A 24,118-nucleotide genomic window follows, 5' to 3' on the forward strand; every position below is an offset into this window, starting at 1 on the left:
CGATGATTCCCTCACACACCACATGCATACACACACACGCACGCACACACACTTATGTACTTCAACTTTGATGCTGTGAAGCCTTTTCTGACATCCCTCTTCTATTCCTTTTCCTATTACAGATTTTGCGGCGAGCTGATAAAAACGGTAAATATTGCACCAAAAGCTCCTTAAAGACTCACACACAGACACACGCTGTCTTTGGTGTTAATTCAAACCTCTCTTTCTGTGTGTGTGCGTGTATGTGTGTGTGTGTGTGTGTGCGCATGCATGAAAACAAATGTATTTTCTGAATGAAATTCTGATCATGACTCTCTGCTGATACTCTTTCTGTTTCCATGGAAACAGGAAACTGACCATGCCCACTGAGGTTCAGTTTGAGAACATTAACAAGGAAAAATGTCAGAAAATTTGCACTAGTCAGACATTTTGCTTGTGGCAATCCACACTTAATGACACAAGGGTATAGCCTGAGGTGCAGGGGAAAATCTTTGTGCAGTAATATGTAGTATAAACATAGAAAAATATGTTGTTTATTTTGAGTCTGAATCCATGTTGTTTACCATCATTGTTTGCCATCCATCCTGTCAAAGTAGTAAAAAAAAAAAAAAAAAGTAAAAAATAAATAAGCTTCCTTCGAGTTATAGCATTAGGAAGTATGTCATGCTTCCAATAAATCATGAAGACCACTAATACAAGTTTCAGTCTTAAAAGTAACTTTGAGAAACACACACAGTAGACTTATGCACATTATGTATATATTGCGAGTAATATCTAAACTAATATATATTTATTATATAAGATACATGCAGTGCAGATATATTTTGTTTTTCTCTGCTGAAAGAAGGAGACACAATGCATCTAATGGTTTGACATTTCTGAAATATGTTTATTCAATTTGTTGCCTAGAATTAGATGAGAAAATCAATACAAGAGTGGCATCAATGTTCTCATCTAACTACTGGAAAGGATAAGTGAATTTCACAAATCTTCAAATGTCCTCCATCCAATGTGCTGTTTTGATTTTGGAGCTCTATGTCAACATACATAAAGTATATCCTAGATTCGACACCAGCAGATGTTTAACACTATTGACACACACTTTCACTCATCATGGCAAACACACACAATCAAAACACTCCACACTGAGTGGATTTTAGTCAAAGAACAAACTGAAATCAGGTTTCTTCTCACATTTGGCACATTTTTTGCATGGGAAAATAGCTCAGCCAGAGTTTGTTATTCACATGGCATGACATGACTCATTATTCATTAAATGTCCGGCCCACGCTGATTTGAGGTCTTGTCATGCAAGATAAGACATCATCCCACATGTTTGTTTATAGTGCTGTGCAAACAGCATCACTTAGATGTCAAGCCTGTTCCCAGATTATTTCAGAGCTCATCGACAGTGAGTCACCGTGCGCTCGATTTATGTGCATGTGTGCTTGCCTTTGTGCATCTACAGTGACATGGCAGTCATAGTGAACATCACCTCCGGAGCAGCAGGTCAGCAGTGAACATGTGAAGATCAACCACTTCATGTCACACAGACAGAAAGAAACTGTGTGAAAAATATGTTGCCTGCAGTTGATTATCTTCAGAATGTTTGGTCTAATGGGCTCCACATTTTTGCTTATTTTTACCCCATTAATATTTCATACAGCTTGTGCCTTTTTATTCTTATTGGAATTGCAGAGTCTCAAAGCATTAAAATAAGTGATTGTTTACCGTTAAGTTAGTCTAATGGAACAAAACGTGATGAACCTTTGCGGATTTGTTTACTGTAATAATACAAACTGAAGAATGAATCACTTGGAATTTTTTTTTTTTTTTTTTTTTTTGTTAAATTTTCTGACTGATTTTTCCCACTTTGACTGGATTTTGATCTAAAAGCTTAATGGTGCATCTTATCTTGGTTATCTGGTTGGTCAGCTCAGGAGGTGGACTTAAATTAGTCATCAAAAGTCACATCAATAATTCTGACACCCGCAGACCAGTGGAGTAATGTAACTACAAGTACATTTACAGTGTGCTTTGAGTACATGTGAACACTTCCACTACTACCACAGACACAAACCAGAATGTTCATTTGATCAAAGCAAGTCCTTGACTGATATTGGGGCTGCTTTAGAAAATTACCACCTCACCTCACAGGATGCTGCGATGCTGACTGAGCTGTCCTGACACTGTGTTGACAAGTTGCATTCATGCTCTCTCCCCAGATGATGGGAAACTGTCCTTCGATGAATTCAAAGCCTACTTCTCTGATGGAGTCTTGACAGCTGAGGAACTGAAGGAGCTCTTTCACACAATTGACACTCATAACACAGAGTGAGTTGACTAATTGCTCTATATTTTTAGCATTTTTTTAAGATTTTGAACACTTTTCAATGTCTTTCAGGCACCATGTAGTTCCAAATCCTCATTAACCATGCACCCTAAACTTGCCTGACAGCACTGTCACCTGTCAAAAAATAACAAAAATGTCTAATATGTGGTTGTATTCTAAAGAAAAAATAACAGCATAGAAACATAACGTTAGTATATCTTATCTTTGGATTTTATTTCCTTTTCATTTTAAAGCACTTCAAATTGTCAAATGAAATGTAAGGCTGTGAGAATAAATAAATACATAATTTAATATTGTGGGGATAACAAAATGTGCTTAGTCTATAAGAACGGAGACCCATTTCTCTTAATGGGAAAATTATGGGGGATATGAAACAGATCAAATGGACCACATGTCACACATTTCTGAAGTTGTTTCCTGTGGGTTAAAGTGAGCAACCATGTTGTTAAAGGAGAATTTTAGTTTTTTAGTAACATATTTGCACATTATACACGTATGTAACATATGTACGCATTACATCGCTCTTTTGGTGCATGTTTTTATTAACTAGCTCCTATAACTTTTAATTAATAACCACTTAACAAACTACAAAATACATTACTTTAATGTTCGTGTCCCTACTCAATTATATTCTGCTGAGCAAAAGGCTCCAGAAAGAGATCCAAATGCACGCCGTCGGCAATTTGCTGATTAAACAACTTCTCCCAGCTTTGATCTGCAGCTCACATGGAGGAGGTAGGGAAGTCACAGTCATGTCTGAAGGCATCACAGGCCAGCAATGACGAGTTGAAGCAATACAGAAATAACAGAAACTTGAACAATATCTCAGGAAAACACTTATTCAGTGTCGGCTTACAGTTTGAAGGTAAATACAATTGTCAGCCTTGCCTTTAAAAGCACAGTTGGCCATCAGACGCTGGGGGTGAATGATGGCTCAGTCTTGATTTTTAGCTGAAAAACAGAGGAGGACTGAAAATTTGCAGCAGTGCTAGCTGCCCTGTCAGGCTAAAGTTAGCACTAACTGAAGTTAATTAGTGTGACTTCAGTTCACCTCAGCACCTCTGTCAGGTGTAGTTACTAGTGCAGCAGAGCGCACATAAAGTCTGCAACAACAAACTTTCAGCTCGAAGATGTAAGTGAAAATTTGCTTCACAGTCTGATGTTACAGTAAGTTAAAGCTTTATGTAAGAGACAAATGGAGCTTCAGCACTGAGGTTGTTTCCCACGACAAGAGCCACATTCAACGGTTTAATCATTTGCCCTCCATGGGAAACTTATTCTGATATTGTTTAACTTAGAATATTTTTGGAAAAATCTCTTTGAACTTTTAATTACTGTGCCGCCAGGTTAAGGTGAACAGTTGCGTAAACACTGACTCTGTTCAAAGCCTTGAGAGTGAGACACACTCATTTTTCAAGATATGTATTTGACATGACATGCTTTCTTGTAGATCAGCAAAATTTAAAAAAAATACAGTAAATTAAAAAAAAAAACAAGGATAAAACATAACACATCTACAGGCTTTTAGATTAACAAGTCAGATTATGTGAGTCAAGGAACATTTACATTACAGAACTGCAATTCTTCTGTCTTGTGATAGAAAAAGATGGGAAATGTGTGAGGAAACAGTTTTTGCATCATGAAAAATGAAGGTTGTCTTATTTTGGCAGGATTTTTCTGCCTCTGCTGTACACTACTGAGGTGTTCAAGCCTTAAGATGGAGCTTCTCGCTATTTATCTAATCAAATAACTCTTTGAAGGACCAGCTCTGCACATTCTGTCCAGTGAAAACTGCATATCCTTGCATTTGTTGATTTGAATTTTTCTTACAAATGGAAAGATTGAATGTTGGGTTGCTGAGAAAATTCTGCCACTTCTTAAGCTAAATTGGAAGCCATATAATGCTCACCGAATGGCTGCTTCTCTGAGTGTGCCGGTAAAATCGAATAATTTTCATCAAAACAAATATCACAGGTGTGTTTCATTGACTTAAGGTAATCATAATCACCCTGTTTAAATGAAATATGCCACCCTGACATTTTATCAGTGCCGAAGATTGAATCATAAGCTAAATGAGAAAGTTTAAGCCACGCAAAGTTTACATTTCATTAGATTAAGAAATGTGTCAGACAAAATTTCTGGGAAACGTTTTTATGTGGAAAGCCTGATAATGCATGCAGCCTTGACGTGAAAAAAACAGGAAAGAAACGTTTTGTACAGGCCTACTAAATTATAGTGCTGCAATGTGCAATAAGATCATTTTAACTGCATTAAAGCCACTTAAATGTTACCTCTAGTGTTTTATTAATGCTTTTCCATAAAACTGACTCATGTAGAGACAGATTTATATATATATATATATACATATATATATATATATACAGTACTGTGCAAAAGTTTTAGGCAGGTTGATATAAAGTTGATATAAAGTGAACAAACTAAAGAAAAATCTAAATCAAATCAATATTTGGTGTGACCACCCTTTGCCTTTAAAACAGCATCAATTCTTCTAGGTAAACTTGCATGCAGTCACTTCCAGGACTTCCTGTTCTTTACGTTGAAGATAGTTCTTCAGAGGTCATTGAAGATGTTTGAGGTTGTTGTCCTGCTGTAGAATGAATTAGGTGCCAATCATACGCCTCCCTGATGGTATTGTATGATGGATAATCTAATCTAATGGATATCTGCCTGTATTTCTCAGCATTGAGGACACCATTAATCCTGACTAAATCTCCAACTCCATTTGCAGAAATGCAACCAAACTTGCAAGGGACACACAAACAACAAACAGACAACAAAATGCCTTCTGCCACAGCCAAATATTTCAAATTTTGACTCATCAATCCAGAGCACCTGCTGCCATTTTTCTGCACCCCAGTTCCTATGTTTTCGTGCAAGGTGGAGTCGCTTGACCTTGATTCCATGTCAGAGGTGTGGCTTTTTGGCTGCAACTCTTCCGTGAAAACCACTTGTGGCCAGACTTCTCCGGACAGTAGATGGGTGTACCTGGGTCCCACTGGTTTCTGCCAGCTCTGAGCTTATGTCACTGCTGGACATCTTCCAGTTTCGAAGGGAGATAAGCTTGATGTGTTTCTCATCTGCTGCACTAAGTGTCCTTGGCCGACCACTGCATCTATGATCCTCAGTGTTGCCCGTTTCTTTCTGCTTCTTCAAAAGGGCTTGAACAGCACATCTTGAAACCCCAGTCTGCTTTGAAATCTTTGTCTGGGAGAGACCTTGTTGATGCACAATAACTAAATTGTGTCTTGTTGCTGTGTTCAGGCTTGCCATGGTGTATGAGCTGTGACATGAAACTGTCTGCCACAGCCGCACCTTGGTAGCAGAGTTTGGCTGTTCCTCATCCAGTTTTAAGCCACCTATACAGCTGTTTCTGTTTCAGTAAATGACTGTGTTACAACCTACGTGTGAAATTGATGATCATTTTGATTTTTTAATTACCTGATGCTTTTGAGTGACAATAAATGCATCCCATCATGTTGATGTAACTCATAAACTGCAAAAACCACGTAAGCACAACTTCACCAAGCAGGTTGAACTGCTACATTTAGCACCTTTAGTGGTAGCCAGTTTACGGTGCAGAGGTGTAGCAGCAGAGAAGCTGGATGGGTCAAAGGTACAACAAAGCTACTGCAGAGCAAATGGCACATGTAGATATGGCACACCTACCATGAGGATGGGATGACAGGAGCCAGGACCAGAACCTGTTCCATCAAAAGCCAAAAAACTTGATCAATGTTTGTCAGAGGCTTTAACCACTGTTGTTTGCACATCAGTTGAGAACTGTTTAATGTACTTCCCTGTGTGGCAGAGTAAAAAATTTCCACCTTCATCACTAAAATAAAATAGACTGGGGGGTGAAACTCTCTTGGCTTAAAATCAGCAGAGGAAGGTTTATAAAGCTCGTGTGAGCTCTCTCTGAATAACTCCCAACTTGACTCTGCGACTGCAGCTTCATCAGATCATCACAACAAAGGTAATACTGACGGATTCACTTTTACCTCTCAGCATGGCACCATATGGTCATCATTGATGTTTATGAAGTGTGTTGTATTTACATTACTGTTTTATTTCTTTTCAGATGACTTTATACCTTTACTTGGCTGTGTCCTTGCTGATCTGCGGGCTGCTTGTAAGTAAAACCTACTGAAACGTTTCTTTTATCAGTATGTGTTCTCTATAACACTTAACTCCAACATTTGGTCCCATTCTAATACATGCAGCAGAATGGCCCAAGATTTAATTGTATTTCAGACTTTTCAAAACTTAAACTCATCAATTTAAATTCACTTGCTGATGTATTCTTTCTGTCCACAGGTGACACCTGCAACTGCTGGTTAGTCTGACAAACATTTCCTCTTACACTATGTTTTTCTTTTTATTATTCTTTGTGATCACTTCACCTCAGGTGTGATTAGAAGAAGTACGAGTATGTGCACATTTTGCAGCAGTTTAACTAATTTAGAATATTAACTTTCTGATTTTTCTTCTGCTGAAGACAACACGTCAAGACTGGCAACAACAAATGCCTGCAGGAAATTTAATTATCTGTGCACATTTGTAATTCTAAATGTCATTACAACAGAGCTTACTGTTGTTACAGTAATATTTCTTCTTGATGGGGAGCTTCTACACACACTATGTTGAATAAGGGAAATTTTATTTAGACTTTCATTTGTTTTGGATCCCCATTCAGTCAGTACTAATAAGCTGCAAATACAGTCAGGATTCAATTTAATTGTAACCTTCTCCTTTCTAACTTGACACTTGAAGGTCCCTGTTGCGATGGTTGGACTCATTTTGAAGATCGCTGTTTCAGAGTAGTGGATACTTCAGCGACTTGGAGTGATGGAGAGGTATAATTATTGTTCATAGCCAGAAATAGCTTCCTCCCTCTGTCATTTTTTTTCCTTTTGCTTTCTCTCTCAACTTCTGTTTTTGTCTCCCTCTCTAGTCAGCCTGCATTTCACACGGTGCAAATCTGGTCTCCGTCGAGAATGAGCATGAACACCAATTCTTGATGTCTTTGGCTCATAAATTCAGTCCCCATGCTGGGGCTGTCTGGACTGGGGGCAATGATGCAGTTGAGGTGAGTGACTTCACAGATGGACAGACAAAGGCCGACTGTATCGATCGAGTATTGATTTGGCTACATGATTCAGAGTCTATGCTCCCCACTGCCACAGTGAGGCCTGGTTACAAATGGTTACAAATACAATTTCTGACTAGCTGTCAGGTGACCATTAACAACTGTGCTACTGTATTTCATGATACATTAAGTCAGCTATAAAGGTACTTTTTAAAAGCAGCCCAACATTTTTCCTTTGCTCCTCATTTTTCAGGAGAACACCTGGAGATGGAGCGATGGTAGCCCATTCAGTTATCACAAGTGGAACGCAGGGGAGCCAAACAATGTGGGTAATGAAGACTGTATGGAGATGTACCTGAGAGGTAGGCACAAAATAATTATTAGTTGACATATTGATTGTGTTTCACACACACTAATTTATTTTCAACAGTAAGAATTGTATTACATTGTATTACTCTGAAAAGCTTTATTTTTCAAGATGAACCTACCTTGCATTTTAATTGTTTTGCCTTTTTGACTTGTGCCCACAGTCTTGGCTTTCAATGATGTCAAGTGTGACAAAATGATGCCCTACATCTGTGCTAAGGACGCATAATTGGAGCCATGTCACATCACCCTTGATGACAATGCCACTCACACCGAGATGTCATCAGTGCTGGAAAGTTTAAAGTTAAACTTAACCACAGCAATTCTTCTCAATTTAACAAAAATCTCATTCCTCAATTAAATATTTCAGTCTACAGATTGGGATTTCCTTAAAGAACTTTCCTTGTGCATTCAATAAAGACAAAAAAAAAAAAAAAAATCTTTTACTGTCATTTCTCATACACACACACCCAGGTTAACTTTGTGTTTAAAACTTTAAAAAAGAACATTAGACTATATCACTGTTACTGGTGGAAATAGCTGAGACATTATTACAATACACAACTGCAGTAATCAAGAAAATAAAAATGATTATGTTTTGAAACTACCATGTGAGGGTCCAGAATATCAGCACAAATACAGACTGAACTCATGCAAATACAGCAGAAAAGGATGTCTATTTAAAACTACTTGTATACTACTTTAATACCAATTATATCGTCAAATTTATCTTTGAATCCTTGCAGCTTTTCAGTTGTGAGACAAAAATCTGAAAGGGATGGAAAGGGACGCTGCACAACACACAAATAATTAAATTATTTTGAACTCACAAGTTGAGACATAAGTCATTATTTTTGAGTTACTAAGTCATTTTATTAACAAAGTTTCTCACTCACTTGAAACATCCTATTTTTCATCACAGTGGTAGAAAATGGTGTCCATAGAAAGTGAAGGAGATCCAGCAAAGCAGTCATTATAACATCATGAAAACTGTCAAAAGTCCTCATGACATCATCCTGATCCAGTGAAACTGTTCAGGGTTCTGCCACATATCTCAGCTGGAAAGATTGTGTGTGATGAATTCAATGAACAGTTTGTTTCATTGGGTTATAAATTTGAAAAAGATGGATACCAATGCTTTGCTTGATCTTAAATTTATGTTAAACTCAGATAAAACTGTATGCATGCTCCACTGATGTATTTTTACTCTTGTGTGCAGCCTTGTGGGGGGGGGGGGGGTGTCTTTGTGTTTTCATTAGAAAGAACCTTTTATACCTACAGATAGAAGATACTTACAATGTTAAAATGAGTTTCTCGCCACACAACTGGAGCTCTTCTGCTTGTTACTCAGTTTAGTGTCTAACCCCTGCTTGACCTCCTCTGTTCTTGTCTGCACTCTGCAGTGCTAAGTGATTTCTCCTGTTTCAACCAATTGATTTTTAAGGCACTTTCCCCCTCATGAACTGCAGCTACAGATTGTGTGGAATAGAGTTAAAACCAGTGTAATTCCCCAGCAGCCTTCATGTAACCTGGAATAAGATGTCTCTGCCTCTTGCTGTACAGTGGATAAAACGGCACTTTGAAATGCCCTTCATCTGCTTCCTTTCCTTCCATCTTATTTTCTGTGTCTTTCTGTTTTTGTCGCTCTCTTTTAGACATAAACACATGTGCATTCAGAACTAACCCAAATCTCACTCATAGATGGACGTTTATCACAAACAGCTAAAATTCCTCAAGAGTTTCCTGTGGCATTCACTTTCTGGACCGTTGGGCTCTAAGGCACACCTCAGAGGGGGAAAGAGCATCTAGATTATTATGATATCTTTTTACTCACTCCTGTAATTAACCAAATCAAAGAAAAGTTTTCGCAGTGATGAAAAATTAGTCCTTTCACCTGGGATTTTTTTCTTTTATTTCAATGTGTCTCTCATTTTTTGTTTTGCAGCAATGTGGACACAGATGAACTCTGTGGTAAGTTGATCCTTTGTCTCAATAAATACAGATTTTAATAACAGTAATAGCTTTTTCTTGCTTTATCTCCCAGTCAGAGCACCACCGATTCAAATGCTATTTGACATTTTCCCAGTTTTAAAAAAGAACCATGTTGGATGTGGCCACATGGTCTGTGATCAAACCCCTACAGGCTGTTTGACTGAGGTGTCACACCAGTGCTGCTTCAACTGAACACCCACAGCCATGTCCTAGTTGTTTAAATCATAAAATGTTTCTTTCTTTTTCTTTTTTTTGTCTTTCTGCTATAAAGAGTATTTCTCCCAGCACCTTGGTGAATATGAGAATGTTCTCGCTGCCTTAGAAGACCTGAATATGTCCATACTGAAGGCGATGGACAAAACAAAGAAGGTAAGTCACCGACGAGATAAACGTGCTCCCTGGCTCCACTGGGAGATAATTTAGAAATTGGATATAATGCTTCCCCTTTTGTGTTACAATGTTTTCTACTGTTGTTTATACTCTACACATAAAAGAGAGAGACATAATATTTTCAACATGTTACTGAAAAAATAAAGCATATAGTATGTTGTATTTGTAAATAGAGTAGGAGACTGGGTTGTGGGTTGGGGAAATACAAGTCAAAACTGCATTTGTCCACATTGTATTGAGGTTGTGTATATAAGGGGAGGAGGTCCTGATGGAAATAACATTGTTTGTGGGAAAAAATATTTTTACATGCACTTTTGAGAGAATCCTTCATTTCAACTTGTCAGTTTTTCCTCTACTGTCAAATCACAGAGGACCAGGCTTTACAGTCAGCCTCAGTTAAAGGATTGTTAAAGTCACCATGCTTTTGGCCCCGCAGATTTATGTGCCAAATTTCATAGCTATTCCAGACTTTTTGCTAAAAGACAGGGATGTCATTGGCTGTTGGTGCTAGAAAAAAAGTCCGGGGCTCAAACCATTAGAAATTAGGGAACCAGAGATTTTAGATATCAAACATCATATCACTGTTCAGGTATTAGCACATGCCGCTAGCGTGGCTAAAAACAACACCTGTGCAAAAAAATCAGGCAAGTTTTAAGAGGATCTTTACTCCACTGCAAAGAGTGAGTTAGCAGTGTGTATGTGTATGTGTGTCTGATTTATGACTCTGAAAAGATGTGTGGGTGTGCAAGTGTAGAAAATTGTATAAACCGGGAGAAGAATTTGCAAAAAATAAAATAACATTTGAAAAAATAAATAAAATACAATACAGTTTCTATCTGTTCAAAGTGCATCATCTGATATCCAAACAGTGTGTCCACATGGCACCCCTGTGACACAGTCACACACACACCAACACCCCCACACAGTGAACATCGCACTGACATGTTGTGCAGTGCGTATAATGATAATAATAAGAAGTGTTTGATTTACTCAAAGTGTGGCCAAGCTTCATACTCCCAGCATGCTCCTCTGCTGCCCAGCTGGCCTCCTCAGATCTCCCATTAGTCAGATTTCCATTACAGAGCCAAAAAGGACGAGCTCATTCATGCTACTAATTAACCTCCAGAACAAAACATGTTATGATTCTTTTCAGAATTGTAGCCAACATGGACGAGGAATTAAATGGGTTGTGGCTGACGTCGCCAAACAAATGCTGCTTTTGATCATGCTTTGGAAAAAAGCTTTATGTCCTCTTGATCTTGCTGTAGAGCTTTGGCTTAAGCTGAGTGCCTTTTACATTATCAGAGAGGAGAAGGAGAAGGATGACGGTAGTGAGGGAGAGGAAGGCAGACAGACAGAGATGAAGGTAAATGAGCAGAGATGAAGGAAGAAAAAGTACGGCTGAAGGGACAAATGATGAAGAGGAATGGGGGGGTGTTTAGATGAAGAGGAGAGGTGCCGTATTGGATCTGCAGGGAGAGCTTCTTTTTCTCTCTCTGTTGTACCTCATCTGACACATGCGACACACGCTGTGAAGCTCTAATCGCCCCTCAGATCTGCACTAAAAGCAGAGACGTGTCATTACGGCTCCTGCAGAAGCAGAGTGTGGGAGTCAAACTGTGCATTTGTCAGTAGTAGTTTTTTTTTATTAGCACAGAAAGAGTTAACACATGGTGATATCCAACTCCAACACCTAAAAACTGCGGTGACAAGCACAAACGGCAACGGCAGTTAAAGATTTTGGTTTAGCAAATATTTGGACACTTAATGAACAGAAAAAAAGACAGCAGTGAGGAAAGAAAGATATCAAATCAGTCAATCGAGGAGCAGAAAATCAATTTATAAACTTGAAATTAGAGCTGTCACAATGTCTGATTTTCATTACGTGATTATAGAGGCCAAACAAATTTAAAATAAAGATATTATGGTTACATTTTTAGAAAATTTGGGGAGAAAGTTTGAAAATTGGCCTTTTGCTTGTTTCCCTTTCTTAGGTAAATAAATTACATTCAAAATGTGATTTGTGAACCATAATTTAATGAACAGTGAAACCAGATGAACAGATGCACAGGATTACTGGATAACTAAAACAGTGACAATATTTCATTGTTTATCGCGACATTCCTATTTGTTTTCAAGAAAAAGGTGTTTTTCTTGGTTTCGAAAATGTTCGGATCTGCAGGAACACAGCAGGGTGGGGGGTGGGGCACAGAAACATCATTGTTCCAAGCTATAGTCCTCAGAAAACTCATGAAATGAGTGAATATTTGACTACAAAGTTCTGTATCAACACATTTCCTCATTGTGTTGACAGAAAACCTAATTGGTTGCCATTGCACTTCCCTTGTGAATCAATTTGCCAGTGAATTCTACATAAACATGTTTCTAAGAGTGAGGGCCAAGCTGTAATGAGGTGCAAAAATCCAATTTCTCCTGAAATCATTCTTCTGTTCTCCAAGTGAACAGTTGAAAGTGTGAAGTGAGAGAGCAGGAGAGGAAGAGGAGAAACAGCACAGGCAGCATGGATGTGCATCTCAAGGTTTTGTCATTTAAAAAGAGAATAATTCACCTCTCATGAAGTACATAAGAAAAGCAGTGCTCCAGGATTTCACAGTGCTGGAGTGTTTACTCCTTGGTACTTAATTCAGCGCTTTCCCTTGTAGAAAGCGCGTGTGGCGCCATAAATTATTTCTGTGACATTAAAATGAATCATAGCACAAGAAAAGAGAGAAGAAGCACATGACAAGCTGTCTGTTTATTTATTTGTCTATTGGATGAGCGAGGAGGAGAACACATGCTGCATTCGTCACAGACTAAAGCTCAGTCGCCTCTGTTGAACTGCGTAGGTATTTGAGTGGGTGGTCTCTGGCTACGGACGTGTGAGGGGGCTGACTGCACGTGGGCACATTTGCATTTTTTCGGGGGGTGTTGCACGGTTTTGTTTATTTGTGTGTACTTGCAAATGCACAAGCTAGTTTGTGTGTGTGCTATTGTGTGTACGCATCAAACATCCATGCACGTGTGCGTGGGAGCTGGAACAAGATTTTACATCTAGACCAAAGCCAGGCATGTATACAGTATATAGTATCTAGGCTGAGATACTCAGGTTTTATTTTGCACACATATTCCTGCTGGAGCTGTTTAGAGGCTTTCCATACACAGTCTACCTCAGCTTTGACTCCAAACCTCTCAGCCGATCTCAGGTGCTTCTCATCTGCAGGGGACAACGCAAAGTGTTGTGTTTTCAGACTTCAAAGTTGTTGTATTGTGATACTATTGTAGTATTGGGGTAAAAAAAAAAATCAGAATGCCGAAGATATTTATTCATGAAAATAAATAAAAAATAATAACAGCAAACAGGAACTAGTTTCACACCTGTTCAAAGTTAGCTTCAAAATGATGTCAGTGTTTATGAAGTGCTGATTTCCAAGTCGCTGAAATAAAACAGGAGTTGTTAGATTTAGTTATTGGTTATTATGAAATATTTTAACCAATGAACTACTGGGTGGCAAATTTTGTGTTGCTAACTGAACCAACCGACAAACCTAGCGTTAGCTTGCTAACATTTGACTTAACATTAAGTGGAAGAGGTATTGGGATATGTTCAACACACCTGACCTGACGATTGATCAAAATTTTATTTAACAGTGATACACACAATAATAATATTGATACACAATATCTCTCAAATTACAAATCGTTATGAAGATATAGATTTCCCTCAGCAGACAACATGTCAGTAATGTAAGTATTGTATTGTATGTACAGCAAATGACCAGTTTGATACTAGCTCGTGATTTCTTAGGTTTCTAGGAAACATGTTACACACCAACTTAGTAATGAATTCATAAATTGCTAGGATTCAGATGATTTCTGAAGTTATTTTGTGATAATTTGCAATCAGGATTTTAAAAATACTGAGGTGAAGCCGTTTGCCAGAGTTTTGATTGCATGGCAGGAGTGAAGGTGGTGTAGCTGTAGCCCTGACTTAAAAAGCATAATTTTAGCCACAGTGCTCTGCTTCCAGAAAAGCACTAATTTGACCTTTTGCATAAGTGAAAATGAAAGATCAAAGGAAAGGCAAAAACGGGAAAAGAATCAGGTGGACCTTAAGCTGTTTAAAATGACTGCAGATTGGTGAGGCACACACACACACACACACACACACACACACACACACACACACACACAAAGGTACAGATCACAGGAGGCAATCCATGCTCATATGGTAGACAGGAGAATGACCTTTACCAGTTTTGTCGTGACTCATTCTCACTCAGTGAATGTGCATTCAAGTGTGTGTGTGTGTGTGTGTGTGTGTGTGTGTGTGTGTGTGTGTGTGTGTGTGTGTGTGTGTGAATGTCAGGAGATCAAACAACACCTAGGATTGATAATGATTATGAGGGTTTGCGTATTCTGTCCCTGTGAAAAAGGGAGTTCAGATTGTTAATTTTAGGACATGCTGTTCAATCCGACATGCAGTCGGACAGGACCAATGGGAAAAGCCTCAGACTAATGATCTGCTCTGTCTGCTCTGAGAAGCTGTGGAGTGATCTCTCACGGGAAGACTTCCACTCAGCACTCTGTAATTGGGATGTGTGCGTGTTTGTGTCTCCACAGACGGATAAACAAATCCAGATTTTAAACCATCTCAATTGTACTCTCTGAAAATACAGGAAATGTATTTCACTTCCTGTCAGATTCCTATTCATACATTCATCATTTTCTAATGTAACTTGCACTAACATTTCTCTTCAGTCCCCTGACTGTTAACTGATTGTTCAGACAGTTGCTGTGCTCAGAGCTGCTGGAGCAGGTGCTGTTTTCCTTTGATTAGATCCAGAACAACACTCAGCCCTCCTGCTTCGGTCCAGGCATAGAAAAATGACGTGTTTCCAAAATGTCATGCAGTTTTGTTTTATTTGTTTTTTTTGAGTTTATTTTCTGTCAGCTTTCCGAAAAAACACAAAAGCCTGCAGAAAACAAATACACCCTTGATTCACAGAATGACAAACAATGCGGCAGCCTGAAACACTTGGTGTGGAGGAAATTGTTTCTCAGATGTGATTTTGATTGAAGGTGCAAATGATTGTTTCACATTTCCGATGTTATTTTAAAAGTATTTTTCAACACAGGCCATGAAAAAAGTCATCTACCAAAATATACGCACCCGATACATGCACCAATCAGGAGGCAAGATGCATCATCTAGACTGAGGCCAGTGGCGTAGTTATGGTTCCTCACGGTGAAAAACACAACAGCGCAATTCATTCTTTAATCATTTGCTTATTTCTTCATATGATTCTTTTCGGTTCCTATTTTTAACAATTCTTAGTTTACTCATCATGACGAATGCTGCTCAGCCTGTGAAACGTCCTCTGTGGAGCTTTCTAAAGTCAGAAGAATAACCCTAACAATGTCATTATGGATATGGTTTTAGACACCTGTGTTATGAACTGGAGAACTGAGGACATTTAACAGGAAGGTTGACTCATAGCAGGGACCACACATCACAGGATATTTCATTTTTTTCTTGTACCCAAACTTCATGAAATCACCTGAGCGCCCCCCTGATGTCAAGGCCTGTTTCCAGCTTGACAAACTGTCAGTGGATATCTGGGTCAACAATGGCTCCCTGCTTCACTAAGTCTAATAATAATTTATTTAATAAATGATTTAATAATTTAGCTATACAGAAATAGTTAAAAGAAAAGTTTCATCACTGATCACAAATTTTATCAGTCAGACCACTCTTTTCTTCTTGTGATACATGTGCATATATTTGGTTGAAAACAAGCATATTTAATGTACATTTTTTACCATTGACCAAACATGATTTAAGAGGCAGGTCTTAGCAGATAAGAGATGTTGAGTGTGAAGACCACAGATTGTTCCTGTTTTTCTTCTTCCTCCTGCAGCTGTCTTATGTAATCATTTCTAAATGAACGATCTTGCTGGCATCTTTTAATTAGCAATCTGGATATTGACTGACTCTTGACTGGCATGTGAAACTTGTCATTCTCTGTCTTTATCGTTCCTCCTACACTTACTCTTGCTCTTCTCTCTCCTTCTTCTTTTCCTCCTAATTGACAGGACTATCAGGAGTCCACCCACCTGGAGCAGTTTGTGACCCGCTTCCTGCTGAAGGAGACAACCAATCAGCTTCATTCACTTCAAAGTTCGCTCGAATGCGCCATGGAAACCACAGCTGAGCAGACCCGCCAGGAGAAGTAAGAACAAATCTCTCTGGTCTCTCTCTCTCTCTCTCACACACACACACACACACACACACACACACACACACAGACAAAGAGAGAGAGAGAGAGAGGGAGAGAGAGTTAGTCATTAAAACTTGAACAGTGGCACCCATAATTAAAGTTCTCACTGCCAGTCTAACAATTTTATCAGAACCATTCATTTACATCCTACACTTTGGACTTCAATGATGCTTTTATCCAAAGTGCAGTGCAACAATACAGGCTTTTACCATGTATTTATTAAGAGGACCTGCTCCTTAGTAGTGAATTACTGCTGGCAAATATAATAGCTTGACTGTATCACAAAATAACAAAAGGAATATTTTCTGTTCTTAATTTTTCTGTTGGTGAATTAATGTGAGGCTGTAAAGTTATCCTTATCATCTGCCAAATGTATGTCTGGAGGGCATTGTGTATTTGGTACGTGTGTGCGTATCTGTCCGCAGATAATTGCTTATGCCACTTGACGCGTCTGCCAAATTTTTCACTCATTTTCTGAGCACATTTATGACTTTATGGACTTTGCTTTGTGCACTGGGACACAGTCATACTGGAATAGAAAACGTCCTTCCCCAAACTATTGCCACAAAGTTTGAAGCATAGCATTGTCCAAAATGTCTTGGTATGCTGAAGCATTAAGATTTCCCTTCACTGGAAGTAAGGGGCCCAGCACAACCCCTAAAAAACAGCCCCATAAAGAGGCATGTCTGGATACTTTTGTCTATATAGTCTACCTTGTGAGAGGATTGTGTTTTGATAAGGTTTCTTATGGGCCATAAGATCATTAGGCTTAAACATTCTTCTATTCAGCACTATCCACCATTTTATGATATGTGATACAACATAGCAAAAAGCATTTCCGCAAGTCATGATTTAGCCTGACGTGGATCAAAAGCTGTTGAACATAGTGGAATATTTAGCAGCTAAAGAGCCAGATGTTTCCCTCGGGGGTCTGCTGGAGACCAAATCAGAACTACAAAGAAAGTGATCACTGGACTTTGTATCATCAAGTGGATACAATCATGACTCCAAATGAATGTTAATGTTGCTCTGTGTCTGCTCGGTGTGTAGATAGTGAAATGTGTGATTAACTGTCAAATGTTATTTGTACAGATTGTTGTGCTCCATCCAAGTTAAATCAGTGAAAGCAATTTTAACACAATCATGTTACCAGGTGGGTTGTGATTGGAAAAGTGTTCACTGTCTGTCATTTGTGTATAGAAAGAATCAGGCGAATGTTTACCACTGATGAAAGGCTGTTGATGACATTTTTATTCCCCATGTTTGTCTTTAATTCAACTAAGATGTGCTAAGACTTCTTTTTGCATGACAGAATGACCATTAAAATATAACTAATGTGGTCATGACATAATTACTGGCATGTTTACAAATGTGCTGATTCATAAGAGAAGAGAAGAGAAGAGTTGATCACTCATGGTTGAACCCGAGGCTCTTCTTAGGGGCCTCTGCTGTGTGTGTGGGCATGTGTGCATGCGTGTGTGTGTGTGTGTGTGTGTGTGTGTGTGTGTGTGCAATACTCAATCATCCTGCATCTGCATTCCAAGTTCAGGCAGGCCCTCGGTGTGTTCGGTTCATTAGTGATGATGACTCACCGGTGTACACAAGTGCACAAGATTTGACTGCATATGTGTGTGTGTGTGTGTGTGTACTTGGGTTGGACCCTGCAGGTAGGGTAATGCCTGTGTTTTAGATGTATTTAAAGGACAGGTGATGACGCACAGTCTTTTTCAGTCCCGTCACCTGTCTTGAGATTCAGCTTCTGAGCTGTGATTGGTTGCCAGCTTTTCTGCCAACCCTCCATTGAAGAGAAACAGACATTGCTTATCACTGTGCTGACCTCTAAAAAGCAGTAAACCAGTTATGGGGTTGTAGCACAATTTCATAAGCTGCTCTGTTCATTGTTAAAATGGTCAAATCGGCTAGCGACAACCAGTTCAGTCTGCAATATCAGCAGTCACAGGCTAGAAATGAGAAGCTGCTTGTCAACCACGTTCTAAAGTCAATGACCATTGTTTTGAAAATTACAGGGAATTTTGAGTAATAAAATCTGCCACCATCAGTGTTGTAAGCTGTGCGGGAGGGGACTTGGTAAACAGCCGGTTTCAACATGGGCACTTTAAAGCACACAATCAAACCCCCTGAAATTCCCACAGCCGACTAGCTGACAACCACGTCCACTTCAAGCTGTTCAGCTCTCTTTTTTCTTTCTTTGCCCGTTTACTTTAGCCACATTTTGTGTTGCTGTTATCACGTATCACCCCCCTCCATAACGACAGGCTTTTCAGCACACCATCAAGTGTGGCTGCACAGTCATAAACACGTTTTCCTCAGAAGTGATTGATGACTTATTTGTTTCAAGCATCACACATATCACAGTTTCTGCTTTTGTCAAATGATGTTTAGTATGTTTGTCTACATTATGCCCATAATTGCTAAATTCACAGTAAGTAAGTAAAGTAGCATTTATCAGCATTTATCAAATACAGATCTGTTGCAGCATTTCACAACTTCCTGAGAAAAATAGCTGCTGGATTGACATGTTTCTGCATGGGTTCACTTTAAGAAGATCCCTGTAGGATTTTGGTGCTCTCTCGTCCCTTTTCTCACCATGACCATGTTCACACTTATTCTCACAGGCAAAAAAATGACGGGCTTGACATCTGACACTTTTCTTTCTCTCCTTTCCTTTCCTCATCTCCTCTAAATATTTCTTTCTCTCTTTTACCCACTCATGTCATTTCAACGTGTGACTGTCCCTCGCTCCCAGAGCAGTTTCCTCTCCTCCAGCATCCTCGTCTGAATTGTCGCACTTGAAAATTCCCCCATGCATCTAAATGCAATCACTCTGTTGTTCCAAACATCTAGAGGAGCTGGTTGTTTCTCCGGTGGTTTTGAATAGGATTCTGTGGTCAATTTTATTTGTGTGAAGAGGAAAAGTGAGAGCTCACAGATGCATGGTATGATGCACAGTATGACTCATTACTGAGTTTGAACTTTGTATTCATAAGTTGTGTTCCTCATTTCAAAAGGAATATTACCACCTCCACTTAGTAATTTGCTGGTTTTACCCAATGGATAACCCCCAGTCTTGAAAAGAAAATCATTTTCATTAATTCTTTTCTTTCTTTTGCTGGCTTTAAAGCTCAGTTTGAAGCAGACTAGGTGAGAAGCGCACTGAAAGGTCCTGGATCTCGTTACCCCTCTGCTAATTGTGGCCACTCAGTTTGTTCTTCAACTCTTAACCTCGTCCTCCTCCTTCTCCTTCTTTCTCTCAGCTGACATAAAGGCTGTGGACATGAAGGCGCAACGGCTTTGCTCTTTTATTGGTCTCAAATGGTTTTAGCAATTTAAGTTGCTATGTATGCCCAGAATACAGTATGACTCATTGGCAGAACAAGAGGGATCCGCCACCAGTTCCTCCTCCTCCTCCTCCATACATCAAGCATACACACATTTGACTGCAGCTAGTCGATTAATTACATTGTATTTCTGCCGGATATAGAAAGGAGCATTTAAAATCTCTTACAAGTGGTGTCAAAAGAAGCAAATGCAGTCCTCTTAACCAAAGGGGTTCACTCTGAATGAGCTGATTAGGATTTCAGTATTTTAGCATCACTTAAGATTGGAAGCAGGGGGAAACATTCAGCCTAGTCCTGTGAAGAAATAAATTTATGTTGTGTAGAGACGGGCTTACCGTTTCCTCCTGTTTCCTGCTCAGTACTAAGCTAAGCTAACCACCTCCTGGTAGAAGTGAGGCGTATTTCTTGGTCACTAGACGAGAAAGTAAATTAGTGTATGTCCAAAAATGTCTAACTATTCCTTTAAACAGCCGGAATCAAAACAAAAACGAGCAAGGAAGAAACATTTTTTGACTATGAATGCTGTGAATATCCTGCAATGAACTGCATTTACCTTAAACATGTATTCATCAATTATTGAATATTGTTGATCTTTTGACGTATAAGTAATAAATCTGAAAATGTACAGAAACAGCTGAAACAAGTTAGTGGAGATACTTTGGTTTATGAGAAGTAATTCACAAAGCACAAAAATCACTCTTACACACACACACACATGCATAAACATGCATTTGAATCACCTGCACACGCACATCCCTTCAGACACCCTGAGGTCTTGTCAAAATATTAGACCAAACAACATGACAAGATTAAGATAAATCTTAGGTGATGTCGCCCTGTGGCTGTGTGTACCTTGTCGCTGGCGTTAACATCAATGTCAGACCCGCACCACACACAAATATAACTTGAGCTTGGACAACTTCAGGCTTGCTGAATTTGTTCTTGGCTGAGACTGTGTGCTTCACTCAACTGGTGCCATTTTAATGCAAAAAACAAACAAAAAAATAAAGAAATAAATATGTCAGAAGAAAAACATTTCATCCTTCATCAGCTGAAAATGGCAAGTTATCCCTTTTCCTTTCCACTTTTTTTGGCTTACATACAATAGATTGTTAAAACATCCTTTTGGATAAATGAACTACAGAGTCACATTTTGCTCTTTTTTGAGAGTCCAAATGCATGCGAAGTCCCTTCTTTGTGGGACACATCTGTTATGTGGTGTGTGCAGTGCATTACAGAAACTGCAGAACAAAAGGTCACTTAATGTCACGCAGAGGCTTTTAAGTCACAACAATTTTTAAAAGTAAATATGCTCGGATATTGTGATGTGTGGATCATTATCTCTCTGTTTTGCCTCCAGACAGGGCCCGTTGAAGCCAGAGGTTTTATCCATCCAGTGGTCGGGTCGCCGCTCCAACCGGAGGCTTCAGAGGAACAGCAGCCTCTCTCCCAACAACCCTCTCCTCAGTCTCGTCAGTTCAGGTAGGTTTATAGCGTATGTTCTGTAGTTTAGCAGCAGTACCACGTTCTGTTGTGTTATGTTTAATGATGCGTCACTGCATCCTGTTGTGTTTCATGAAGCTCCACTCTCCAGTTATGTTGTCTTGTAGCTGCTAGCAGAAAAAAACAAAAAAAAAACAAAAGAAATCTGCTCGACCAGAGTCAGAGTGTCTCCACAGGCCGGAGAGCCTCCCCCTCAGGAGGGGAGGTCACATAGGTGTGAAAGAGAACCTGTGAGTGAGAGACTGAGAGGGGTTGAAGAGGAAAATTGTGGTCTCATCTGTGCTTGTGTGTCAATTCAAAGCCAGTGAATGTTTTCGAGTCTGAGTAAACACACAGAAATGAAAACAGATTTCTTATATGTTCTCCTTCTGTCTTTTACGCTTGATGTAAATGGAAATTACAAGATGATAACCATTGTTATTATTCTTATTTCTATTATCACTGATACCATCAGTACTTCTCTAGAAAGTTATGTCTGTAATTATGTAAATATGTCTGTAATTGCTGTGCATGTTGATTTGATGTCATCTTACTTGATGTTATTAATGTTTTTGACAGCTGAGAAGTTTGCAAAGACAAGAGTATTTTTGTAAAGACAAATCTGGGATTTGACCACGTAAATAAACTTGACTTCCACTTAATACATTAATACACGTAATACATTTTCAGAGGTCAAACAGACTTCAAATATATCACTCTGAACATCTTACTGATGGTGAAATCAGTGTCAACATTTCTAGTAGTTCACTTCTTGCTTCTCGCTTACATAGCTGATGAATTGTCTGTTATCCACACCACAGCAGTTCTTTTCCTGTTATTTATATTTTCCCCACCCGCTTGTTGCATGTATTCATCTATTGTTTGCACACAGTCAATTTCCCATTAAACCCCCATTATGACACCAGCTGTGGTTACTAGGAGATCTGTGACCCCGCTGCACAGTGTCTAGAAACACAGGAATCAAAGCTTTTCTATTGATTGGTATGGCTGTGCGTTGCTTTACATGAAAGGAATGTCTCCACTATTTTAGAGTATTCAGTTCAGACAATCAATGGAGGAAAATGTGTTTAAAATACAGTCGATGTATGCAGCAGCCTTTCATCCCTTCAGCTTTGTTGTTCTGTCTGAAATCCATGTCTTTGTGTCTCCACCAGGTGTTTACGATGAAGACAGCCACTGGATGGTACAGGTCAACAGACTGCAGAAGCTTATCGATCGTCTCGAGCAAAAGGTGATTTCCTTTCTTTCAACCTTTCCATACGCTCCCCTCTACTTCCTGCCTTCTTCTGCTTCTTCTTCTTTTCTCTTTTCTCCGGCTTCTGTTATTTTTATTCCATCTACCTCTCTCTCTCTCTCTCTCTCTCTCTCCATCCCCACCATCTGGTCTCTACGTTGCTCTCAAATTAACCACGAACCACCATGCGTAAACTCACAGCAATATCAACAAATTACCCCAACTCATCAACACCCTCCCACGCACTAACACATACACATATGTACACTGCACAGGACACACACACACACTCACAGCTGCTACCTGTATGTGTTGAATGCAGCATGAAATCTGTTGTAAACTAACACATGATAAGATGCTTCAGGGCTCCACATATGGTGCAACTTGGTGTATATAAACTTGAATATGAATCCAGAAAAGCTTTGACTCTTTTGTTTTTGTCTGATCCACCCTCTTTATTTGTCCTCAAAAGGCCAATCTGTCCAATCTGCATGAGAACAGCAAGAACATACAAAGTGCAAATATGTAGAAACACAAAGTAAAGAGGTGGAAAAAAAGAAAATAACAAGTAAAAACCTTTAGTTGATGGCTAATAGTAATAGCTAATAGCAATTTTTGTATTTATTGGTTTTAGGTAATTGTAATCTGAGAAGGGAACAAATTTTAGATGTTAGGTGTTATATTGTTTTTATTTTACTGATTTTTTTGGACTCTGAAAAAGGAGGAAGTAGAAAAAACAAGGTTAATTTTTGGGACTAACACACCAAAACCACTTCGGTAGGTCGATGAAACCGAAAAGATGTAGTCTTTCAAAAGTCTTTAAAGCAGATATCTATCTAATCTATCCATCCATCCATTTTCTATACCGCTTATCCGTCAGGGTCGCGGGGGGGCTGGAGCCTATCCCAGCTGACTACGGGCGAGAGGCGGGGTTCACCCTGGACTGGTCGCCAGTCAATCGCAGGGCCAACACACAAAGACAGACAACCACACACTCTCACACTCACACCTAGGGGCAATTTAGAGTAGCCAATTAACCTAATGTGCATGTTTTTGGTATTGTGGGAGGAAGCCGGAGTACCCGGAGAAAACCCACGCAGGCACAGGGAGAACATGCAAACTCCACATAGAAGGGCCCAGACCGGGATTCGAACCTGGAACCCTCTTGCTATGAGGCGACAGTGCTAACCACTGCACCACCGTGCCGCCCCTCTATCTAATCTATCTAATCTATAATTTGTTAAATAAAAACATGTATGGATTACATTTCTGTTCCTTCAGAGTGGTTGCAGGTTATAGAAATTTAAACAGCTATTATGTCAAACAGGTTGAATATTCACAAAACTTTGCTGTGCTACACATATTTTTGTCTGTTCTGCAGGAGATTCGTCTGGAGCCTGTCGAAGAGGAGGTCTTGGAGAGCAAATCGGTGAGCTTTAATCAACTTTTCTCCTGTTTTTTTTTTCTTTCTGCAGTGACCACCCTGTGACACTCTGCTCTTACGTGGTGGAGTATTAGCGAAAGGAAGGCCTCTCT

At 39.3% G+C, this 24,118-nt stretch overlaps 2 protein-coding genes across 2 annotated transcripts in view; both read left to right on the forward strand.

Moving 5' to 3' along the window:
- necab1 (N-terminal EF-hand calcium binding protein 1) overlaps positions 1-24,118 on the forward strand; it is a 32,100-nt gene that overhangs the window by 1,982 nt on the left and 6,000 nt on the right. Inside the window, exons 2-9 of the mRNA XM_046418544.1 lie at positions 123-147; positions 2,226-2,334; positions 9,772-9,797; positions 10,090-10,187; positions 16,302-16,438; positions 21,206-21,327; positions 22,503-22,579; positions 23,964-24,011. Coding sequence (XP_046274500.1) covers positions 123-147; positions 2,226-2,334; positions 9,772-9,797; positions 10,090-10,187; positions 16,302-16,438; positions 21,206-21,327; positions 22,503-22,579; positions 23,964-24,011 — 642 coding nt within the window. The remainder of the gene's footprint in view (positions 1-122; positions 148-2,225; positions 2,335-9,771; positions 9,798-10,089; positions 10,188-16,301; positions 16,439-21,205; positions 21,328-22,502; positions 22,580-23,963; positions 24,012-24,118) is intronic.
- On the forward strand, positions 6,258-8,265 carry LOC124075130 (galactose-specific lectin nattectin-like). Its single transcript, XM_046418545.1, has 7 exons — positions 6,258-6,347; positions 6,453-6,503; positions 6,689-6,707; positions 7,145-7,227; positions 7,326-7,460; positions 7,714-7,822; positions 7,991-8,265. Exons 2-7 carry the CDS (start codon positions 6,453-6,455, stop codon positions 8,053-8,055), a joined length of 462 nt encoding a protein of 153 aa, XP_046274501.1. The 5' UTR covers positions 6,258-6,347; the 3' UTR covers positions 8,056-8,265.

The sequence above is a fragment of the Scatophagus argus genome, chromosome 17 (genome assembly GCF_020382885.2).
Source record: "Scatophagus argus isolate fScaArg1 chromosome 17, fScaArg1.pri, whole genome shotgun sequence".
Taxonomy (NCBI): Eukaryota; Metazoa; Chordata; class Actinopteri; family Scatophagidae; genus Scatophagus; species Scatophagus argus.

Coding starts and splice junctions, on each gene's coding strand:
- LOC124075130 (XM_046418545.1), top strand. CDS start 6,453: ATGACTTTATACCTTTACTTGGCTGTGTCCTTGCTGATCTGCGGGCTG. Junction 7,228..7,325: donor CGACTTGGAGTGATGGAGAG/GTATAATTATTG, acceptor CTCCCTCTCTAG/TCAGCCTGCATTTCACACGG. Junction 7,823..7,990: donor TATGGAGATGTACCTGAGAG/GTAGGCACAAAA, acceptor TTGTGCCCACAG/TCTTGGCTTTCAATGATGTC.